The 24082-nt window shown below is 45.3% G+C and overlaps 1 protein-coding gene across 1 annotated transcript in view; it reads right to left on the reverse strand.

The window, feature by feature from the left end:
- Nucleotides 1–491: 491 nt before the first annotated feature.
- gfod1 (glucose-fructose oxidoreductase domain containing 1) overlaps nt 492–24082 on the reverse strand; it is a 36546-nt gene continuing 12955 nt past the window's right edge. Inside the window, exon 2 of the mRNA XM_014181121.2 lies at nt 492–2927. Coding sequence (XP_014036596.1) covers nt 2005–2927 — 923 coding nt within the window. The 3' untranslated portion in view covers nt 492–2004. The remainder of the gene's footprint in view (nt 2928–24082) is intronic.

Consider the following 24082-nt stretch of genomic DNA (forward strand, 5'->3'; position numbering starts at 1 on the left):
TAGATGGCAAAGTCCACCAAGTAACTGGGGGTTCTTATACCATAGTGTGCAACTATGGAGAGTTTATTCCAGTATAATGTTTTCCAGGTTTCATTGAAAAGATCAAGGCATGTTTATGGTATAAAGGTCCTCATTGGACAAAGGGGAAAGTCTACAGTATTGATTAGCTATTATGATCTGCAGTGGTATAACAGGTGACATGTTGTCATGTTTCTATGCAGAACACATCATGTCACCCAATCAGAGTGAGATAGTATTTACAGAATTTGGGAAAGGTCAGCAGCATGTAAGAAGCTTGTCTTGTTTGTTGAAAAGCTACTGAAAAAAAGAACTTGCACGACAAATGCCAAATAAACTAACTGGAGCATGGTCAGAAAAATATTAAATATTCCAAAACCCACTGTCAAACACAATATACCACATCGATGAAACATGAACACAGGGAAAAATGGGTGACTGGACAGACCATAACGGTTAAATAGCTACAAATCTTAAAATGGCTGCACCTATCAACATTTATTACAATTTAGGACCACATGATTAAAAAACATCTATATACTCCAACCAAAGTAGTCAGTGTCTTCAGACATCCCACAGTACGGACCAACACACAGCAACACTGAATACTAAAAGGCCTCTCTTACCTCAACTGTCACCCACGAACTAGACATCTTCTCCCGATACAGTACGAATCAGTCCAAAATGAAAAATAAATACTTTTATACTGAACAGTGTGTGTATCAAAACATGTTCCAGTTCCAGTCTTTCGCAGATAGTTTAAAAACAAATAAAATACATACAGTACATTTATATCATGACACATTTTAAACCATATTAACTTTTGTTGTATTATACAAGACTATGGAAAAGTAGTCAAATGCAGATGGTGATATACAGTAGCATAATTTGAGAACACAATCAACATTGGGGAAACAATAAGATCGAGCTTGAATAAAATACAAAAATGTTTTGGCTTCGTGAATTTATGCTACTGTACTACTATTATCTCTTGTAACCTGTGTGGATGGTGATGTGGATAGTGATGAGTAAATGATGAGGTGAAAACCAGAGGTCTTCTCTTAAATAGACCATATTCTACTTGCCCTTCTGTGAGTAGTACTAAGCTACATATTCACACAAACTATAAAAAGAGTCACAAAACACTAGCCTTTAAAAGCAGATCGGAATGTTTCATGCGTGGAAGTGTCCCATCCATGCACTAACCCAGAGGGACACTATTACTGATTGTTTTACTCTACATCGTTGCTGTTGTGTTAGAAGCTTTAGCGCATGCACCGCTAACCTAGCTGGCTAAGCTAAGGCTATTAGCTTAGCAACAGGCATGACCTTGAGATTGAAAACATGGGGATAGAAAACATGTGCCTAGGCTTTACTCACAGCATAGCATGGGATTGCACCACCATCCACAGATTATGTGTTGGTCTATTGCATATGGACGTTACTACAAAAACGAGAAGCAGGCAAAAAAGGCATTCCCTTGATTCAGGCAGGATGACATAATTCTGAGCGCGAATGAGTGCGGACCCATCACACTTTTTTTGCTTAGGATGACATAATTCCACTAGCCTGGAGCTCTGATTGGATTTATTGCATACTTAACCGGAGGAGGGGACCTCACTAAAAGCCCTACCAGACAAACGATTGATTTTTCTGCGTTTTTCTTCTCTGGTTTCACACACAGCAGACATACACAGAGACAGGGCCCAAAGCCCCCTGGGGATTAAACATTCACCTCTCTAAAGGTACAGTTAAACCACTCTGTTGGCCTTTTTCTTTTTGGAGGTGCTCTTTATTCCTCCCCTTTCTCAGAGTCACGATGCGCGGCTTAATAATCCAGAATAGATCATGCAGAAGAGAGGACAATGAGATTGGAGAGAGTTCATCACTGTTCACATCTTTTTTAGGGGAGCGAACCAATGAGGGCACAGTGACAGCTCTCTCACCCCCAGTCTCTAGCACCAGGCAGCCATTTCGGTGCCAGTGCTAGCAGTAGAGCGACATCCTGCTGCGCCGCATGGCCTCGCTGATAAGGTACGCCGGGCTTACCTCGGGCTCCTCTTTCATCACCTCAATGTTCTGCCACTCGCCGCACTGGTTGGACTTCTTGATGGTGTCCACCACGCAAAGTGCGTACAGGCAGTCCTCAAATGTGGCCGCCATAGTCAGCGGCCTTTCGTCCCACGTGCGCCGGTCGTCCTGGTCCTCAAAGGCCTGACGCACCGCCTGCACCATACGGATGGTTCCTGTCAGGTAGGGCGAGGGGATGTCACTGAAAGCCTTCTCCGGTAGGGAGGCCTTCTCCAGAGGGGTGCTGTCTTTCAGAAGTAGCTCCGGCCCTCCCTCCATGGTGTTCTTCTGGCCGTACAGGTCCGTGCCGCTGACCGTCAGCCGGCCCACCGTGCCCACCACGATCACCTCCTGGCGGAAGTCACCAGGCACGTTGAAGTTGAGTGTGACGGTGCAGCAGGCGCCGCCCTCCAGCACCATCTGGAAGGTGCAGAAGTCGTCGCTGGTAATCTGTCGGATGCCGCAGATGTGCTCCGTCTGCTTGACGAAAGTCTTGAGGAAGCCGTGCACCTTGGCCGCCCGCTGGCCCGTGAGAAAAGTGAGCAGGTCAATGATGTAGCTGCCTACCGAGTGCAGCCCCCCACCGCCCATCAGGTCATCACAGCTCCAGTTGTACTTCTTACCCAGCAGGCTGCCGCTGTGGACCTGGGCCTCGCAGACCAGCAGCTCCCCCACGTAGCCCTCCTCCACTAGCTCCTTCATGCGCACGAAGGCAGGAAGGAAGCGCAGTACATTTCCCATGATGCTCAGCAGCTTGGGGTAGTACTGGGCGGCTGACATCATGCGAAAGGCATCCAGTGGGGTGGCGGTGCGGTCACAGATCACATTCTTACCGATACCTAGGTAGTGGGAGAGAGAGAGGCCAATGTTACTCACACGTAGACATAATATCCTCCTCGCCATGAAAACATCACTTGAAGAGACATTAATCAGTGCAAAAAAACAGTACCCCTCCCCCCGACTAGCTGACACAAATATTCCAACATAGCCTCTCCAAAACTATTTTAAACCCACGGCTCAACAAGTGATTCTGAAAATGAAACATGAGAAAACATTCTAGAAGCTTTGTCAATACTGTTGTTTTTTTGAGAGGAAAGAGTCACTGTCTGTCATGAGTGTACCTACTGTACACATAGGGTTGACTTTAGACTGCTGTAGGAAGCAAATGAGAGTGAAGAGAGCAAAGGGACGAGGAGAGGGAGAGAGAAACCTCATTAGGCCCTCTGTTTTAATTCCACTACTTACCAAACCCCCAGTGGTGCTGTGCTCACATAACCTCATTACAGATATCTATGAGGAATATAGCTGCTGCAAAAAGAAAGCTGGGCAAAACATAGCTTCTATGAACCATGTAACAGCAGAGTAGACTGAGGGAGAGAGAGGCTATTCACACACTGCCCTGACTGTGCCACGAGAAAGGCTAAAACAATTAACATAGAGCCACTAATAGCCCATTACACTATTACGCTCAAGGGCACATTACTCCGAGCTGAGCAATTACCCTATTCATAACTCTCAGAGTCTGCAGTGACTTTGAGAAACAAAATGGACACCAGATAGCCAGTAAAATAAAGCAATGGGGAATTGTGGGTGGCCAATCAAAAGACTGTATATACAGAAAAGTTTTAAAAAAGACCCTCCACCACACAATGGTAATGAAAGACTTCTGGTAATAGAAGGCCAATCATACCCCCCCTACACCACCTGATTCCTGGCCAGCCTGCCCCCCATGAACACAATGCTCCCTGTAATTAATCCAGTCACATTGATGAACAGCAGGGGTGGGAAAACATCCACCCCCTTCAAACCCCCTCCTTTGCCCATTCCACATCCCAACCACCCCTATTTACAGGCACAAATCACTTCCTAAATATCCCCCCAACCCATGTGAAGAACAGGCAGGCGGCACCCAGAGACGTTTTGGAACTGAAACTTCCCAGCTAATCTCCCATTAGCGCCGAACGACTAGATCCAGCCAGGCCAGGAAATTAATCCCCTTGACCCAGTTCTCCGGTGTGACGGAAAAAACCTTCCTCCTGGACAAAGGCACCGAGGCTGGCTACAGTGCACCCTTATCGAGGAGGCCTGACCCCAGGTCTGCACCCCTGTGAAAAGTTAAGCGCCGCCTGCTCTCAGTTAAACAACTTGGCACATAGGCCTGCAGTGAGTGAGAGCTAGTGACAGACAGCCAGGCTGCAGGCGAAAAGCTAAACTGAGCCGGTCTTAGCCTAGCCTATAATGTTCTTGTCACAATTTCTCACGCCTATGAAAAGCGGCCCTTTTACAAATCCATTCTCACACCAGCTCACGCTCTATAGCCACAGTCATTGTGTTGATGCGTTACGTCTGAGGCCTTTACTGAGCAGACAGCTCTTCAAGTCATGAGTGGCCTTCCCCTCACTTCCTGTCTGAAAGGTTGCTAGCTAGTTTCTGGAGGTCACACTGAAGGTCATCAGTCGAGCTTAACAGCACCTGAGTGGAAAGGGGAGTGTGTTTATGAGAGCAAAGCTAGAGGGAGCGGGATTGAGCGTGAGGAAGAGAGTATGCAAAGGATATGGAGAGGGGGAGAGAATGAACTAGAGAGGTGCACGTGAGTGAGACAGAGAGCTAAAGTGGTAAAGGGAAATCAACCAAGAGACTGAAAGAGAGAGAGGTGGAGGAGAGCTTATTCCATTATGTGGCCTGCGGTACACACTTCCTGCAGTTGTCCCCAGGGTGCTGCTGGCGGATTAGAGAAGCCAGTTTAGCGCTAATGACTAGAGCTCTGCAACAGGCAGACAGAGGCTTCATACAGCCAGGGCACATAGAAATAGAGGAGGTCATTGCTAACTGTGTTAGCCAACGCTAACTAAAGTGAAGTTTCCCTAGTAGAAATAGAGGGTGTCAGTGCTAACCGTGTTAGCCAACGCTAGTTTGGATGAAGTGTCCCTAGTAGAAATAGAGGGTGTCAGTGCTAACCGTGTTAGCCAACGCTAGTTTGGATGAAGTGTCCCTAGTAGAAATAAAGGGAGTCAGTACTAACCGTGTTAGCCAATGCTAGCTGGGGTGAAGTGTGCATCTCACAGGTAGTGTCTACGTCCCAGTGGGAGTCCAGTAATGGAGCAGAAAAAGCCTCTGGCATCGCAGAACAGCCCCTTACCATCGATAATGCATGTTAAGCGCCAGGCATACAGTAGTTCAAAGAACCCACTAGCTGTACCTGCCAGAGTGAGGAAGCTGGCAGTGGGTCGTGGGAATTCCACCCAAAGCTAAGTGTGTGGTTGACACCAGATTGGCATTTCAGAGGGCAGAGCTGACACCGCCCCTCTCCTTAAACCTAACCTGGGTTTTTGATGTTTCGAAGACGGAAGATAAAAATCTGTCTTAGTGATCAAGTGTCATGAGCAGCCATAAACATCCTTGGGTTCTTTTGATTTTAAGAGGCCTGTCAGAATGGGACGGCAGCGTAGCCTAGTGGTTAGAGCATTGGACTAGTAACCAAAAGGTTGCAAGATCGAATCCCCGAGCTGACAAGGTACAAATCTGTTGTTCTGCCCCTGAACAAGGCAGTTAACCCACTGTTCCTAGGCCGTCATTGAAAATAAGAATTTGTTCTTAACTGACTTGCCTAGTTAAATAAAGGTAAAAAAAAAAAAAAAACAATCACCTACTGTACATGAGACAATCCTCTCAATGATTCTCATGTATCCCTAGAGATACCCACTCTATAGCTCTGGTTAATAAGGACGCTCCTACTGGAACATCTCCCATGGGACATACTCTACACATTCAATATTAACAGCACTTAAGCAATGACAACTTCTTACATCATACAGTAGCACGATAAAGGACTATTTAATAGGAGAGGCAGCAGAGACAACCTCAATAAAATCTGGGCCAACAAACCACAAATTCAAGCATGGAAAATGAGCAGGGAACACTGTAAGACCACTGATTAGCAGTAAGCCACTGGCATGTGGACACCACACAGTTTCAACATCAGTCATGGTTTCCAATGGGTTATGTGCCCATTTGTCTTCAAAATAAAAACATTCAAACAAATCTAATATGAATGAGCAGCCTAATTGTCACTAGGCTCCAAAAATTGCATCTTCATTCCCAATTACCCATCATCTGTCACTGGGAGGAATTAAACGTGAAAAAGGAGGAGAGAAGAGGGGGGGAACCCACTTAACGCCACAGAGGTAATTACACATCCCTCCAGTCATCAATGCTGGGGAAAGGAAAACAACTGCCTTTTCAGAAAGAGATGGGGAAAGAGAGAGAGAGAGCGAGAAAGAGAGAGATGGAGAGAGAAGAGCATGCAAACTGATGGCTACGCCGAACTTACACCCATCTAAACTCAGCAAAAAAAGAAACGTCCCCTTTTCAGGACCCTGTCTTTCAAAGGTCATTTGTACAAATCCAAATAACTTCACAGATCTTCATTGTAAAGGGTTTAAACACTGTTTCCCATGCTTGTTCAATTAACCGTAAACAATTAATGAACATGCACCTGTCATTAAGACACTAACAGCTTACAGACGGTAGGGAATTAAGGTCACAGTTATGAAAACTTAGGACACTAAAGAGGCCTTTCTACTGACTCTGAAAAACACGTGCCTTAGGCATGCTGCAAGGAGGCATGAGGACTGCAGATGTGCCCAGGGCAATAAATTGCAATGTCCGTACTGTGAGACGCCTAAGACAGCGCTACAGGGAGACAGGACGGACAGCTGATCATCCTCGCAGTGGCAGACCACGTGTAACAACACCTGCACAGGATTGGTACATCCGAACATCACACCTGCGAGGAGTGATGTTCGGTCAGATCCTCACCAGACATCACCGGCAACAACGTCACCTATGGGCACAAACCCACCGTCGCTGGACCAGACAGGACTGGCAAAAAGTGCTCTTCACTGACGAGTCGCGGTTTTGTCTCACCAGGGGTGATGGTCAGATTCGCGTTTATCGTCGAAGGAATGAGCGTTACTCTGGAGCGGGATCGATTTGGAGGTGGAGGGTCCGTCATGGTCTGGGGCGGTGTGTCACAGCATCATCGGACTGAGCTTGTTGTCATTGCAGGCAATCTCAACGCTGTGCATTACAGGGAAGACATTCACCTCCCTCATGTGGTACCCTTCCTGCAGGCTCATCCTGACATGACCCTCCAGCATGACAATGCCACCAGCCATACTGCTCGTTCTGTGCGTGATTTCCTGCAAGACAGGAATGTCAGTGTTCTGCCATGGCCAGCGAAGAGCCCGGATCACAATCCCATTGAGCACGTCTGGGACCTGTTGGATCGGAGGGTGAGGGCTTGGGCCATTCCCCCCAGCAACTGGGAACTTGCAGGTGCCTTGGTGGAAGAGTGGGGTAACATCTCACAGCAAGAACTGGCAAATCTGGTGCAGTCCATGAGGAGATGCACTGCAGTACTTAATGCAGCTGGTGGCCACACCAGATACACTGTTACGTTTTATTTTGACCCCCCCCCCCCCCTTTGTTCAGGGACACATTATTCCATTTCTGTTAGTCACATGTCTGTGGAACTTGTTCAGTTTATGTCTCAGTTGTTGAATCTTGTTATGTTCATACAAATATTTACACATGCTAAGTTTGCTGAAAATAAAACGCAGTTGACATCGAGAGGACGTTTCTATTTTTTGCTTAGTTTAGTTCATTCAGATCTGCAACAACTGATGGTTTAGGAAGAGGAACTAGGGGTTGTGATCAGACCAGGAAGAGTGACTGGAAAGTAGACATGGGGGTTTTCCCCTCCCCCAATCACTAGACATGTCCCAGATGTGTCACTGTCACAAGCGTGGCCAGGGACTAGGATAGTAGCGCCACACCGCTCCATAGTGAGACACCCCATGCCTCCTAAATCCCACTGCTGAGCACATTACCTCAGGGCTTAAAATACATACCTGCGTATCATCATTCCATTTCCCCCTGGAACAGAGGAAGGTAAAACTGGTTCTGTCTCTTCTATGGGGCTAACGAAGACGTGTGATGCACAATAGATGCCTCTTAGCCTATCACAGTGGCTTGCTCAGATTGCACTCTGATTGAAAGAGAGGGGGATTATGGGAGAATATGGAGGTTGATGTAAATGAATTGTGCGCTCAGAGAAGGGTGAAATGCAGCAGCAGCATCATTATGACAAAAGGCCGGGCGGGCTTCCCGTGGCGCTAGCTGTTCTGCTTACCGCTCCACTGTGCCAGATAAATCCCAATAATCTAATGACCAACCCATCCCCACCACACCAGATGTACATCAAGGAGCCAAGGCAGGCGTGACAGGAGAAAGATAAGCCCTGGGAATAGTGTGTTTGGTTTTAATGATGGCACGAAAGTGACATACAGACGCACACAACTGCACAAACACAAACATTGCGTAGACACTATATAAACAAAAGTATGTGGATTCGGCTATTTCAGCCACACCCGTTGCTGATGGGTGTATGAAATCGAGCACACAGCCATGCAATCTGCATAGACAAACATTGGCAGTAGAATGGCCTAGCTAATGAGCTCAGTGACTTTCAATGTGACACCGTCATAGCATGCAACCTTTCCAACAAGTCCGTTTTAAATTTCAGCCCTGCTAGTGCTGCCACGGTCAACTGTAAATGCTGTTATTGTGAAGCGGAAATGTCTAGGAGCAACAACGGCTCAGCCTCAAAGTGGTAGGCCACGCAAGCTCACAGAACGGGACCGCTGAGTGCTGAAGCACGTAGCGTGTACAAATCGTCTGTCCTCAGTTGCAACACTCACTACCGTGTTCCAAACTGCCTCTGGAAGCAACGTCAGTACAATAACTGTTTGTTGGGAGCTTCATGAAATGGAATTCAATGGCCGAGCAGCCTCACACAAGCCTAAAATCACCATGCGCGATGCCAAGCATCGGCTGGAGTGGTGTAAAGCTCGGCGCCATTGGACTCTGGAGCAGTGGAAACACGTTCTCTGGAGTGATGAAGCTTCACCATCTGGCAGTCCGACGGACAAATCTGGGTTTGGCGGATGCCAGGAAAACGCTACCTGCCTGAATGCATAGTGCCAACTGTAAATTTTGGTGGAGGAATAATTGTCTGGGGCTGTTTTTCATAGTTTGGGCTAGGCCCCTTAGTTCCAGTGAAGGGAAATCTTAATGCTCCAGCATTCAATGGCATTCTAGACGATTATGTGCTTCCAACTTTGTGGCAACAGTTTGGGGAAGGCCCTTTCCTGTTTCAGCATGACAATGCCCCCATGCACAAAGCGAGGTCCGTACAGAAATGGTCTGTTGAGATCGGTGTGGAAGAACTTGACGGGCGTCTCCAGAGCCCTGACCTCAACCCCATTGAACACCTTTGGGATGAATTGGAACGCTGACTGCGAGCCAGGCCTAATCGCCCAAGATCAGTGCCCGACCTCACTAATGCTCTTGTGGCTGAATGGAAGCAAGTCCCCGCAGCAATGTTCCAAAAAACTTCCCAGAAGAGTGGAGGCTGTTATAGCAGCAAAGGGGGGACCAACTCCATATTAACGCCCATGATTTTGGAATGAGATGTTTGACGAGCAGGTCATGTAGCGTATATTGACAAAATATGTAGTGCAAATTAATGATGCAAAAGCACAATAAGGCAAAAGCATGTGTCATGCACAAGCTGCATACAATGACAAAACACCAATATGTGCACCGAAGTGCATTGCAGTCCAATTACGCACGAACACACTTATCCAGCATTCGTGCACATTAACAATAAGGCTGAGGAAGGAAGCCAGAGGAGGGTGATTGTAGAGGAGGGGAAATGGGAGTTAGGTGGTGGTGGAGGAAGCTTGCTACAGGGAGCAGAAGCTGGAGGCAGTCTGTGTCTGTGGTATTGAATTACAGGTCCCCCTAGGCAACATAGGCTATCACACCCTGCACCATCGATCCACACCCAGCTGCAGCAGCAAACACACCCAGAGAGGAATGTCCACATCCAGGCACACAAGACAGGTCAACAACCTCTCTTCTGGGATACTGGACAGAGAGCCGTAAGGCTAATGTTAATTACGGTTGGAGTTTAGCTGGTAGTTGTGTTTTCACCTCTACACAGTTAATAACCAGAGCTCCAAATTAGGCTAAACTAGGGGTAGCGCTGGAGGATAAGCCTGGCTAACACAACTGGGCAACAACTGCACTGACCGAGGGTCCAATGTGGAAAATCCAGGTGGATTAAAATATTAAAATGGATGCTTCTGTGTGACAGCTGAACACAAGGCCCCTCTACTTTAGGATGCCAAAAATATAAGCGGCTGGAAAAAACGGGGTAAACCGGTCAATCATGAACACTGTCATGTACACATGCTTCTCTGAGGCAAAGAGTCAAGACAATGTGTCTGTCTGCGAGACAGATTGATCTTCAGATAGGATAATGCCAGCTTTTATAGTGGGGAACAGGGAAAGTGTATACCAGATCAGTTGCATTCAACCGAAATGGGTCTTCCACATTTAACCCAGCCCCTCTGAATCAGAGCGGTGCGGGTGGCTGTCGTCCAAATCATCGGCACCCGGGGAGCTGTTGTTGTTGTTGGGGGTTAACTGCCTTGCTGAAGGGCAAAACAGCCCATTTTTCCACCTTTCCCGCTCAGTGATTCAAACCAGAAACCTTTCGTTTACTGGCCCAACACTCTTAACCGCTAGGCTACCTGCCGCCAGTGGAATTATGCTGCCGTTGTACAGGAGCTAACCTGCTGTTACCTTGTAGTCTTTTTCACTTCTGGGTGCTATATGACTCTGTGTGTGTGTCCGTCCGTGTGTGTGGTGGCGCAGTGTACAAGACTAAGTGGAATGAGTGGGCTTCCAAAGATCAAAGTGTGTCGTCTGCTAGCAACCCGGTGGAAAAGTAATTAGCCCAGGCATTGAACACAAAGCCACAATGTTCTGCCCAATCAGTGTTTAATCAACCAAGGCTTTTTCAGAAGCTTAAAGACTCATTATCAACTTACACTGGTGGATGGGAGAGAATGTGCTGATATCATTGATAACGATAAAAAGTTGCAAAAGGGGGGGCAAAAAAAATCCATTATGATTGCATGAATGAGCAAAAGATAGTGGCTTTAACTCAAAGCAAAGACACAAAGATATAGACTAGCTAATGGAGTGCCAAACAGTAGATGACATTGAATTGAATCAAACTTATGCTAAGAATGTGCAACATTCTAGGTCAGTAGGACAGAAAACTATTTAGCTGAGGAAGTGCTGACAACAAACCTCTCCCTCAATGTGATCAAGACAAAGGAGATGATTGTGGACTACAGGAAAAAGAGGACCGAGCACGCCCCCATTCTCATCGACGGGGCTGCAGTGGAGCAGGTTGAGAGCTTCAAGCTCCTTGGTGTCCACATCACCAACAAACTAACATGGTCCAAGCACACCAAGACAGTCGTGAAGAGGGCACGACAAAACCTATTCCCCCTCAGGAGACTGAAAAGATTTGGCAAGGGTCCTCAGACCCCCCCCCCTCTTTTACACCACTGCTACTCTCTGTTGTTATAATCTATGCATAGTCACTTTAATAACAATGATATAAGCCCCGTTGACTCTGTATCGGTACCCCTTATATATAGTCTCACTATTATTATTTTACTGCTGCTCTCTCTCTCTCTCTCTCTCTCTCTCTCTCTCTCTCTCTCTCTCTCTCTCTCTCTCTCTCTCTCTCTCTCTCTCTCTCTCTCTCTCTCTCTCTCTCTCTCTCTCTCTCTCTCTCTCTCTCTCTCTCTCTCTCTCTCTCTCTCTCTCTCTCTCTCTCTCTCTCTCTCTCTCTCTCTCTCTCTCTCTCTCTCTCTCTCTCTCTCTCTCTCTCTCTCTCTCTCTCTCTCTCTCTCTCTCTCTCTCTCTATATATATATATATATATATATATATATATATAATTTTAACTGCAATGTTGGTTAGGGGCTTGTAAGTAAGCATTTCACTGAACACTGAACACCTGTTGTATTCAGCGCATGTGACTAATAACATTTGATTTGATACTACCCTTGTAATTACCAGACCGATCACCGCGCAGCGAACGACCATGTAAGCATTCGAGATCAGGCGGCTTGCGAGGCCATGCTGATAAAGGGATTTGTCTGAAATCAGAAATGAAAAGAAATCAACCGAGTTGAGCTACAAACCTATGCAGTAACCATGTTTATCATAAAAAGGTGGAATGATACACAGGCCAGTCACTGTATTTCACTGGAAGTGTCAGATATGCTGGGTAACTGGGCATCATGCCACGATCATCCTGGGGATTTTACAAATGGGACACGTTTAGAAAACACATCAGCTGTCAAAGGAGGGAAGGATACGACAGAAAGACGAAAACCAGACACCTAGCAACAAGCTCATGTTTCTGCTGTTTGCCCAAATGTAATTTGTCTTGAAGTAATTACAAGAGGGAGGAGGTATTACTGAGCAAAGGAAAACAAGTTATTCTCGCTATATCCTCAAACAAAGAGCTTTCTGCTGACTAATTTGCTCTCATTGTTCCATTGAGTTTGCCTCCTCCAGTCCAGTGTCCAGTCAGACATTAGCATTCAAATGGTCCATCCAAGGAGTGATGGATAGGCCTATCTCCAAGGACAGAGCAATGTTCGCTTAACTGGCCCTGAAACAAAAACACAGCAAAGGTAGCTCCAATGGCAGTGGGAAACATTACCCAACAAACCACTTTCCTTCCTCCCAGGCTCTGACCCTCTTAAATCTGTGCCCATTAGTGCTGGGATACACTCACTAACTGACCTTTTCCACCACAACTAACCAAATAAACAAAAACAAGACACCTACCCACACCTACCCCATACTTTTACATACTGGTCCCTTGTGGGACTCGAACCCAGAGCCCTGCCGATGCAAGCGCCATGCTTTACCAACTAAGTCACACAGGACCTTACTGCTGTATTACAAATGAAATGGGTCAAATAAAATAGCATCCAATTTCAATAGGTCTAGGACATTTTGTGCTAGAACAGAATATTCAAAACAGGGGAGCTTTGAAAAGTAGCACTTATTTACATATGGATGATGCTAGGAGCTCCAATAGCTAGCGGTCAAGGGCAGTCCTATGTCTGGATGATGATCGAGGGCATAAGCATTAGCAATTAGCCAGATCTTACTCCCACTAATGCCCCGGAGCCATTAACAGAGCCTTCCCACATGCTTAGAGTGCAGCCATTACATTGCATAGATGGTACATACTGATCCATTTAAAAAGGACAGTGAATTTGATAATAGATTAAGTACTACCACAACATCTGCCTTTGCATTTAGTAGCAGCATACAGTGGTGCAGGCTTTGACCCTGCTGGTCATCTATGAACGTTTGAACATCTTGAAGAATGATCGGGCCTTAATGGCCATGTACTTTAATAATCTCCACCGGGGGACAGCCAGAAGAGGAATGGCCACCCCTCAGAGCCTTGTCCGTCTCTAGGTTTCTTCTTACAGTAGGTTCCTGCCTTTCTAGAGAGTTTTTCCTAGCCACTGTGCTTCTACATTTGCATTGCTTGCTCTTTGGGGTTATAGACTGTTTCTGTATAAGCCCTTTCTGACATCTGATGATGTAAAAAGGGCTTTATAAATACATTTGATTGATACCAATAGATCTAAACTCAGCAAAAAAAGAAACGTCCTCTCACTGTCAACTGCGTTTATTTTCAGCAAACTTAACATGTGTAGATATTTGTATAAACATAACAAGATTCAACAACTGAGACGTAAACTGAACAAGTTCCACAGACATGTGACTAACAGAAATTGAATAATGTGTCCCTGAACAAAGGGGGGGGGGGGGGATGTCTACACTGTATTTCTGATCAATTTGATGTTATTTTAAAATTGACAAAAAAATTGCTTTCCTTTCAAAAACAAGGACATTTCTAAGTGACCCCAAACTTTTGAACGGTAGTGTATATATTTATTCATACTCCCGGACTCTGACATTGCTCGTCCTAATATTTATACATTTCTTAATTTCATTATTTTACATCTGTGTGTATTGTTGTGAATTGTTAGATATTACTGCACTGCTGGAGCTAGGAACACAAGCACCCAAAATAACATCTGCTAAATATGTGTATGCGACCAATAACATTTGATTTATTCCTGAGGGACCAATTAGCCATGTGCGCTAACCGCTAACCCTCCTGCCTACCTAATCATTAGACCTACCTTCATGCCATCTCCTGTGGAACAGCATTACACGTGTCCCTGAAAACATGGAACCACACAAAGGAAAATAATGATGCCGTAATTTATCTACTATTCAGTGAGTCACTCTGTCCATTTTCATGCTAATGAGCGCATGTCGGGCAGGCGCTAGCTATGTAAATTAGCTATCTATATTGGCCTTAAGCACTCTCAATTTAATTAATCTGCCAGCATAAATGTCAAAACAATTATTGGCTACTTTGAGGGGGTAAATTGTTTGTTATGGCCCAGCGGAGAGTGAGTAATTATTGGCCACAACATTTGGGGGGGGGGCAGCCTAGCACATAACCCCCATGTTGAAAATAATAGTGGTAGAGTGGTTGCCGGTCGTCTTGAACAATTTAGGTGATTGATCAGTTCCTTTGTCTACTGGGAAATGGTGCCTATCGTTTCACAGGAGATGATGGTGAGCAGCTTGCTCACCAGCAGAGAACTGGCTAGACAAGGAGCATGTTTGGACTGTATCCTTAATTGACCTATGTGCACGTTAAGGCCCATCTTTTGGGACAAGCCGTGCTGTCACATGAAGTTAACTCAACCCTCATTTTGACATTGCCTTTGTAGTGGAACGGCTTTCAAAACTGTTCCAGAAATAAATGAAGGTGTCTGAGGTGAAAGAGTGGTGACTTGAATGCTAAGGCAAAGATGAACAACGGACTACAGGAACAGCTTTGGTCTCTCACAGCCAGTAACAAAAACTTTTAGTACTATACTATTTAACATAATAAAATACAACCGACAATAAAGTTGTCCTCCAAACAAGGCTGGAGGTAATGAGATTAAAAGAAAAACAAGTGACCTTCTAGGACCTTCATCCTTCTCCTTAGACAAGGGCTGGTTGGTCATGTGACTTTGTTTGCTCCTTCACATGTGACTCTCATTCACGGCAATCCTAAACTTGTTTAAAAATACGGTAAAAGCAGCAGTGGAAAAGTAGTCGGACTACAGGAAAGGGCAAAGGAGGAGAGAGGGGGACAGTCCAGTCCAGCGAGAAGGAGGAACATATTCAGGCTGCTGGGAAATTGTATCATCCTATAAGACAGATCCACAGTGACGGTTCACTAACAACAGTGCCCTTCAAACTTTCTCACCCTCAGAGTGATATTTACACAGTTCAATAAATCCATCTAATGTTAGTATAGAGACATTCATTAATAACCATCCATGTCAAAAGCCTACAGGTAACTGAATGAAACAGCCAGGTCTGAGTAATGGAGCCAGACATCTCCATTGACTCACAGTGACTGCAGGGAAAAGGCAGTATAAAAGCTGTGGGTGAATACAGCTTTGCTTGCCTTGTACGCCTCACTGCCAGTCCTTTCTGCAAAGATGGCTAGAAATGAACTTCCTCAAGGGAGGAGAGAAACACAATGAACGCTCGGCTGGGTAACTGGGAAAGAGAAGGTGGGGGGGGGGTGAATCATCGTCGACATGGTGATGCCCTCTGTCATCCTCCCACTCAGGGTCAAAAGGGAGAGAGAGAGAAACAGAGGGGGGTTAAAGAGCAAGAGAGTGAGAATACACAGATATCATATCTCTACGGGAAAGAGGGTTGGCAATCTTTCAGCCTCTACGGACAATCAGTGCTGAGAACAACAACATTTTAGGATGACTGATTACTACCACATAGAGAAGATAGAGACATTATTCTCTCAGAGGCTAAAGTTAAGACAAGGTCACAAGATAATAGTGATGGTGGAAAAAAAAATCTAGTTACATATTTGGATATTCTTTTTGACGATATATCGTATAGTTTTGATAATATCACAATATTATTGTTGTGCTTGTTGGCTGCACCAAAACTCCATTATTTGTCCTTCATAGCTTGTTCTCCATCTTCTTTTTAAATAGGGAGCCAATTAGTTTTCAGCACTTTGATCTCCATGACTGATCAAAATGTGTTCTCTCATGGCTCTCTCGTATCTCTCTGCAGCAGACATATGGTGAGCAATATGTTTGGGAATTGAATCGCAATAAAATCACAGTATCGAATTTTAAAACATAAAAACTCATGATAATATCGTATCGTGAGGTCCCTGGCAATTCCCGGCCCTTCAAGATAAGCTTTGATTTTTGATGTAAATGACCCCAGATAACCTCCTCGACACGTTGCAAGATATTTATATATTATAGGTTGGGTTTAATTGCTCTTCTTGCTTTGGCCATTTGGTAACTTACAGCAACAGTTTGATCAGGATTATCCATCCTTAAAAGCCTTGGCAGAGCATTATGACACAGAGCTCAGCAGACAGCTCCGCTTTTGTGTGAAAGAAAAGCATTGCTGACAGGAACGCCACAATGAATAATTTGTGTGGTTCATGCCTCAAGATGTCGGATAAACACGATGACATATGCACTGCACCTCAGGGAGAGGATCATTTAGGAGAGTAAACAAACCAAAAAATTATTTGAGGGTTACGCAGCAGTTATTCACAGGGCTCAACACTGGATGATGCCCCGTCTTCAACATGTGAATCAAACATCAATATCTTCCAGAAACGCTGTGCTTTTGAACGATATGGTTCTGGGCCGGCATGCATTTGAATGGCAAGATAATCCGTGCGCAAGGTAAATAGCCAACATGAGAAAACCCTCCTCGCTCCTGTTCATGCATTATCGCTTGTGTCATTCCAGTCTGCAGTAGCATCTCTCCACTCTACAGCCTCGAGGCTCCATTGTGACAGCAGAGAAGCCTTTATGTGCTCAGTGTCACAGAGCAGAGTGAAAATAAAAACAGTAATACACTCGTATTACAGGCTTGCCCACCTCTCTGGTAGTTTCTCTAGGATACGGCCCTGATTTATTTTCTGCTGTGTACATTCTGCCTTACAACTCCAATGCAGACCAACCCAGAAGGCTGTGAGAAAAACAATACCGCTCATGTACTTATACTAAAGCACCGATCACTCTTCTTGAATGTCTAAAATATATACGGAAGACAATTCATTCTGACAGAGCTATGCAGACGAAAACGATCCTGCTAAGAGGATGTCAACCTGACTCAACTGTTGTTACTGTAGGACAGTCATTCCACAGACCACACATTAAAATAAAAAGTCCATGTCAGGGCGGTAAGTAAATCAGATGACGGTACAACAGAAAAAAAAAAAAAAGGAAATGTGTTTCAAACTTGCAGCATGGATAGTCTCTCTATTCTTAACAGAATCTACCATTTCTATAGGGTGTCTGTGTTGGACTGCAACCTGCCTTGTTTATATAAGAGGCCTGCACTACTTCTATAGAATGTTAATCAGGGTCTGCCTATAATGGCACCGGAGGGGGATGGCTGCCATTTTACGGGCTCCTAACCAACTGTGCCATTTTTTTGTTGTTGTTTTTTTGCATTGTTTGTAACTTATTTTGTACATAAAGTTGCTGCTACCGTCTCTTATTATCAAAAACAGCTTCTGGACATCAGAAAAACGATTACTCTCCTCGAACTGGACAAAGATTTTTTCTTTAATGTGTCCGACGCAAAGGATTAACTGCTTTCTGGAGAACAGGCCCAAATCCCAGTCATTGGCGTGAAGAAAAGGCGATGATACAGAGGGAGAAGGGCGGGGTGCCTTGTTAGGATTCACATGCGAGTGAGTAAATCGCCATTACCGTGGGTTCTATTGGCCAACGTGCAATCACTGGAAAACAAACTCGATGATCTACGATCGAAACAATCCTACCAATGGACATTAACTGTAATATCTTCTTGTTTCACAGAGTTGTGGCTGAACGACGACACGGATAATATAGAATTGTCTGGGTTTTCCGTTCATCAGAAGGACAGAGTAGCTACGTCTGGTAAGACGAAGGGCAGGGGTGTGTGTCTATTTGTCAATAACTGCTGGTGCGCGATGTCTAATATTAACGAAGTCTCGAGGTGTCGCTTGCCTGAGGTAAAATTCCTCATGATAATCTGTAGACCACACTACCTACCAAGTGAGTTCTCATCTAAACTCAGCAAAAAAAGAAACGGCCCTTTTTCAGGACCCTGTCTTTCAAAGATAATTCTTAAAAATCCAAATAACTTTACAGATCTTCAATGTAAAGGGTTTAAACACTGTTTCCCATGCTTGTTCAATGAACCATAAACAATGTTTAGACACTAACAGCTTACAGACGGTAGGCAATTAAGGTCACAGTTATGAACACTTAGGACACTAAAGAGGCCTTTCTACTGACTCTGAAAAACACCAATAAGAAAGATGCCCAGGGTCCCTGCTCATCTGCGTGAACGTGCCTTAGGCATGCTGCAAGGAGGCATGAGGACTGCAGATGTGCCCAGGGCAATAAATTGCAATGTCCGTACTGTGAGACGCCTAAGACAGCGCTACAGGGAGACAGGATGGACAGCTGATCATCCTCGCCAGACATCAACAACGTCGCCTATGGGCACAAACCCACCGTCGCTGGACCAGACAGGACTGTCAAACAGTGCTCTTCACTGACGAGTCGCGGTTTTGTCTCACCAGGGATGATACTCGGATTTGCGTTGTTTGTCGAAGGTATGAGCGTTACACCGAGGCCTGTACTCTGGAGTGGGATCGATTTGGAGCTGTCTTGTGATATCCTGCAAGACAGGAATGTCAGTGTTCTGCCATGGCCAGCGAAGTTCCCGGATCTCAATCCCAATGAGCACGTCTGGGACCTGCTGGATCGGAGGGTGAGGTCTAGGGCCATTCCCCCCCCAGAAATGTCCGGGAAATTGCAGGTGCCTTGGTGGAAGAGTGGGGTAACATCTCACAGTAAGAACGGGCAAATCTGGTGCAGTCCATGAGGATGAGATGCACTGCAGTACTTAATGCAGCTGGTGGCCACACCAGAAACTGACTGTTACTTTTGATTTTGACCCCCCCCCCCCCTTGTTCAGGGACACATTATTCCATTTCTGTTAGGCACATGTCTGTGGAACTTGTTCCGTTTATGTCTCAGTTGTTGAATCTTGTTATGTTCATACAAATATTTACACATGTTAAGTTTGCTGAAAATAAACACAGTTGACAGTGAGAGGAGGTTTCTTTTTTTGCTGAGTTTATATTATTCATGGCCCTCTATTTACCACCACAAACCGATGTTGGCACCAAGACCGCACTCAACGAGCTGTATAAGGACATAAGCAAACAAGAAAATGATCATCCAGAAGCGACCCTCCCAGTCGCAGGGGACTTTAACACAGGCAAACTTAAATCTGTTTTAACTAATTTCTACCAGCATGTCACATGTTTAACCAGAGGGAGAAAAAAAAACTCTAGACCCCCTTTACTCCACACATAGAGAGGCATACAAAGCTCTCCCTCCATTTGGCAAATCTGACCATAATTATATCCTCCTGATTCCTGCTTACAAGCTAAAATTAAAGCAGGAAGTATCAGTGACTCGTACAATACGGAAGTGGTCAGATGACGCGGATGCTACGCTACAGGACTGTTTTGAGAGCACAGACTGGAATATGTTCAGTGATTCATCCAACGGCAGTGAGAAGTATACCACCTCAGTCACTGGCTTCATCAATAAGTGCATCAACGACGTCGTCCCCACAGTGACCATACATACATATCCCAACCAGAAGCCATGGATTACAGGCAACATCCGCACTGAGCTAAAGGCCACTAATATGGAGGCTTATAAGAAATCCAGCTACGCCCTCAGACGAACCATCAAACAGGAAAAGCATCAATTCAGGACTAAGATTGAATCTTCTAACGAGTGTCAGAGCCGGTGTTGTATGTGGCAGGGCTTGCAAACTATTACGGACTACAAAGGGAAACCCAGCCGCGAGCTGCCCAGTGACACGAGCCTACCAGACGAGCTAAATGCCTTTTATGCTTGCTTCGAGGTAAGCAGTTCCTGGACAACTGTGTGATCACGCTCTCCGTAGCCGATTTGAGCAAGACCTTAAACAGGTCAACATTCACAAGGCCGCGGGGCCAGACGGCTTACCATGGTGTGTACTCAGAGCATACACTGACCAACTGGAAAGTGTCTTCACTGACATTTTCAACCTCTCCCTAAACGAGTCTGTAATCCCCACGTTTCAAGCAGACCACCATAGTCTCTGTGCCCAAGAATGTGAAGGTAACCTTCCTAAATGACTACCACCCCATAGCACTCACGTCGGTAGCTATGAAGTGCTTTGAAAGGCTGGTCATGGCTCACATCAACACCACCATTCCGGAAACCCTAGACCCACTCCAATTCGCATACTGCCCCAACAGATCCACAGATGACGCAATCTCAATCACACTCCACACTGCCTTTTCCCACCTGGACAAAAGGAACACCTATGTGAGAATGCTGTTCATTGACTACAGCTCTGCCCTCAACACCATAGTGTCCACTAAGCTCATCACTAAGCTAAAGGACCTTGGGACTAAACACCTCGCTCTGCAACTGGATCATGCTCTTCCTGACGGGCTGTCCCCAGGTGGTAAGGGTAGGCAACAACACATCTGCCACGCTGATCCTCAACACCGGGGCCCCTCAGGGGTGCATGCTTAGTCCCCTCCTGTACTCCCTGTTCACCCACGACTGAGTGGCCTAGCACGACTCCAACACCATCATTAAGTTTGCTCACGACACATTGGTAGGCCTGATCAACCAACGAGACAGACTATAGGGAGGAGGTCAGAGACCTGGCAGTGTGTTGCCAGGACAACCACCTCTCCCTCAATGTGAGAAAGACAAAGGAGATCGTGGACTACAGGAAAAGGAGGGCCGAACAGGCCCCCATTAACATCGATGGGGTTGTAGTGGAGCGGGTCAAGAGTTTCAAGATCCTTGGTGTCCACGTCACCAACAAACTATCATGGTCCAAACACACCAAGACAGTTGTGAAGAGGGCACGACAACACCTTTTCCCCCTCAGGGGACCGAAAAGATTTGGAATTGGTCCCCAGATCCTCAAAAAGTTATACAGCTGCACTATCGAGAGCATCCTGACCGGTTGCATCACCACCTGGTATGGCAACTGCTCGGCATCCATAAGGTGCTAAAGAGGGTAGTGTGTTCAGCCCAATACATCACTGGGGCCAAGCTTCCTGCCCTCCAGGACCTACATACTAGGCGGTGTCAGTGGAAGGCCCAAAAAATTGTCAAAGACTCCAGCCACCCAAGTCATAGACTGTTCTTTCTGCTAATGCACGGCAAGCGGTACTAGAGTGCCAAGTCTAGCTCCAAAAGGCTCCTTAACAGCTTCTACCCCAAAGCTATAAGACTGTTGAACAACAATCAAATGGCCACCCGGACTATTCACATTGACCCCCCCCCTTTGTTTTTACACTGCTGCTACTCGCTGTTTATTATCTATGCATAGTCACTTTACCCCTACCTACATGTAGAAATTACATTGACTAACATGTATCCCCACATTGACTCGGTACCGGTACCCCCTGTATATAGCCTCGTTATTGTTATGTCATTTGTATTGTGTTACTTTTTATTAAAATTTTTTACTTTAGTTTATTTAGTAAATATTTCATTAACTCTATTTCTTGAACTGCATTGTTGGTTAAGGGCTTGTAAGTAAGCATTCCGCGGTATTCGGCGCATGTGACAAATAACATTTGATTTGATATCACTGCATAGCAGGTCGGTGTATCAGAGGACAGAGCTTAGGACTGCTTCATTACTAAGCCCTTCATGGAAAAGGGCCATTGTGCCTGGCATGTGATGGTAGTACCGAGGATTGGAGATGGGCACCCTTAAAAAAGGCCTGACATTAAAATAACACTACATGAACGAGACAGAGGAAAAAGTGAAGTGACTCTGCATCAATGGCAATGATGAATGTGGGAAATTTCAAGAGTAAGCGCCTACATAGTCACTGAATAACATTCATAGAAAATGATTATTTTGCATCCCACAATGGCAGGAAATGAAAATAAATCTACATATACACAATGTTGGACTCTCCCCCCATGAAGACAATCTCTTTCAGGGGGAAAACACATGTCTTTCACGGGAGAAGGGGGCACGTGTGTGATGTGAGCACAGAAGCTTCACTCTCAGCTTTGGGGATGACTGCAGGTTGCTTGGGTCAGCCTGTGCTGTAGAGATGGAGCAGACAGAAGGACCCCTGAGACTGGTCTTCTGTGATGGTCATCTGCATTCTGAGGCGGCATAAAGACAATGGAGACCTGAAATCACGGTACTGCTACAATGCAGGACTGCCAGGATGCTTGACCTCAATGAGAGGAACTTACCACAATTACTGGTCTATGTAGGATGGAAATGAATGGGTTGAGGGTGACAAGGACCAGAAATGGAATATAAGTAGATGTTCTGAAGAATTGTGTTGCTGGTAGATTGGAAGAAAACGTCTTGGTGGAGAAATTAGACAGCTAGGCCCAAGTAGCAAGATCAGGGTATGCAAATACGAAACACTCAAGAGGGATGTTTTTGAGTACGGCACTGAGGCATTGTTCTTCGGATGTCGCACCCTGAATAGGCTCTCATCGACAGCCGCCCATGGTGTATGTAGGTTGTGGCCATTATTAGCATTGTCATAGCAGGGAACTTCCTTTTTCCTGTTGTTCATTGCTGCTAGCAAGACACCCTGCAAAGGTGCACTTGAATTCACACTTCTCTCAAATACCAGAGCATGACCACACAAAAACACACTCATACAGGAAGTGAGATATGTACTGCGGCTAGACCTGATACAAACATGGCCTTTCTGTTCTTACAGTAGGTCTTAAAAGAAGTCTTCTTTCAATGGTGTTACGAACCCCATCTATAAGCATTAAAACACAGTTGTAGACGCATTACTGATACCATCCTATAATTGTTCATCTGACTGGGGTACCGCACCGTCAGACCAAATCTTATGTTAAATCTGGTTAGGAACGCAGGTGAATGTTGGGGGCCTTCCAGAGTAGTCTGCTCTCCCTTCATGGGACTGCCTCATATGGGCCTGCCACTTGTCTCTATTCCCCATTGTCCAATTATCAAACACAAGTGCGGCTGCTCCCGTGCAAATGCACATAAAGGATATTTAAAGACATTTGTGGGTGATTCCACACCAGCGTAGCACGAAAATATTTTTGGTATCTCAGATTGTTCTGGCAATTCGCACATATTAACTTCATTGTTTGACATGCTTTTTTACATTTGTATTTATGAGAAAATCATGATGAACGTGGCCCTTTTAGACCTGTACATGCCTCCTGTAAGACACTATGATCTGTGAACTGTACATGACACAGACATCATCTTGGTGTCATTATATTCCTTATAGTGTGCTCTGAAATATGCAGTATGTCTAGATTCTGAAATCAAATGTTTCACATTCATTTGTTCAACATCAAAATATAATAATATTTCAAAAGTACCCTTTTTGTTGTTTATTTTTAGACATTGTAACAATTTATGCTTCAAACAAGTTAAGATTTCCAGAGTGGGCTTTCTGGTACATTTTAATTATATGACCCATACTTACGCAATAAGGCCCGGGGAGGTGTGGTATATGGCTGTTCTTCTTACGCACGACGCAACGCGGAGCGCCTGGATACAGCCATTAGCCGTGGTATAGTGACCATATACCACAAACCCCCGAGGTGTCTTATTGCTATTATAAACTGGTTACTAACGTAATTAGAACAGTAAAAATATTTTGGGGTCATACCCATGGTATACGGTCTGATATACCACGGCTTTCAGCCAATCAGCATTGTGGGCTCAAACCACCCAGTTTATGAATAGAAAATTACTTTATAGGTCATTAGCCAATCACAGCCCTTTAGGATTGCACATTCAGCAAGTTCCATTTGAATCCATTTTCCCATTCAGTGTTGG

Source organism: Salmo salar, chromosome ssa29, assembly GCF_905237065.1.
Source record: "Salmo salar chromosome ssa29, Ssal_v3.1, whole genome shotgun sequence".
Taxonomy (NCBI): domain Eukaryota; kingdom Metazoa; phylum Chordata; class Actinopteri; order Salmoniformes; family Salmonidae; genus Salmo; species Salmo salar.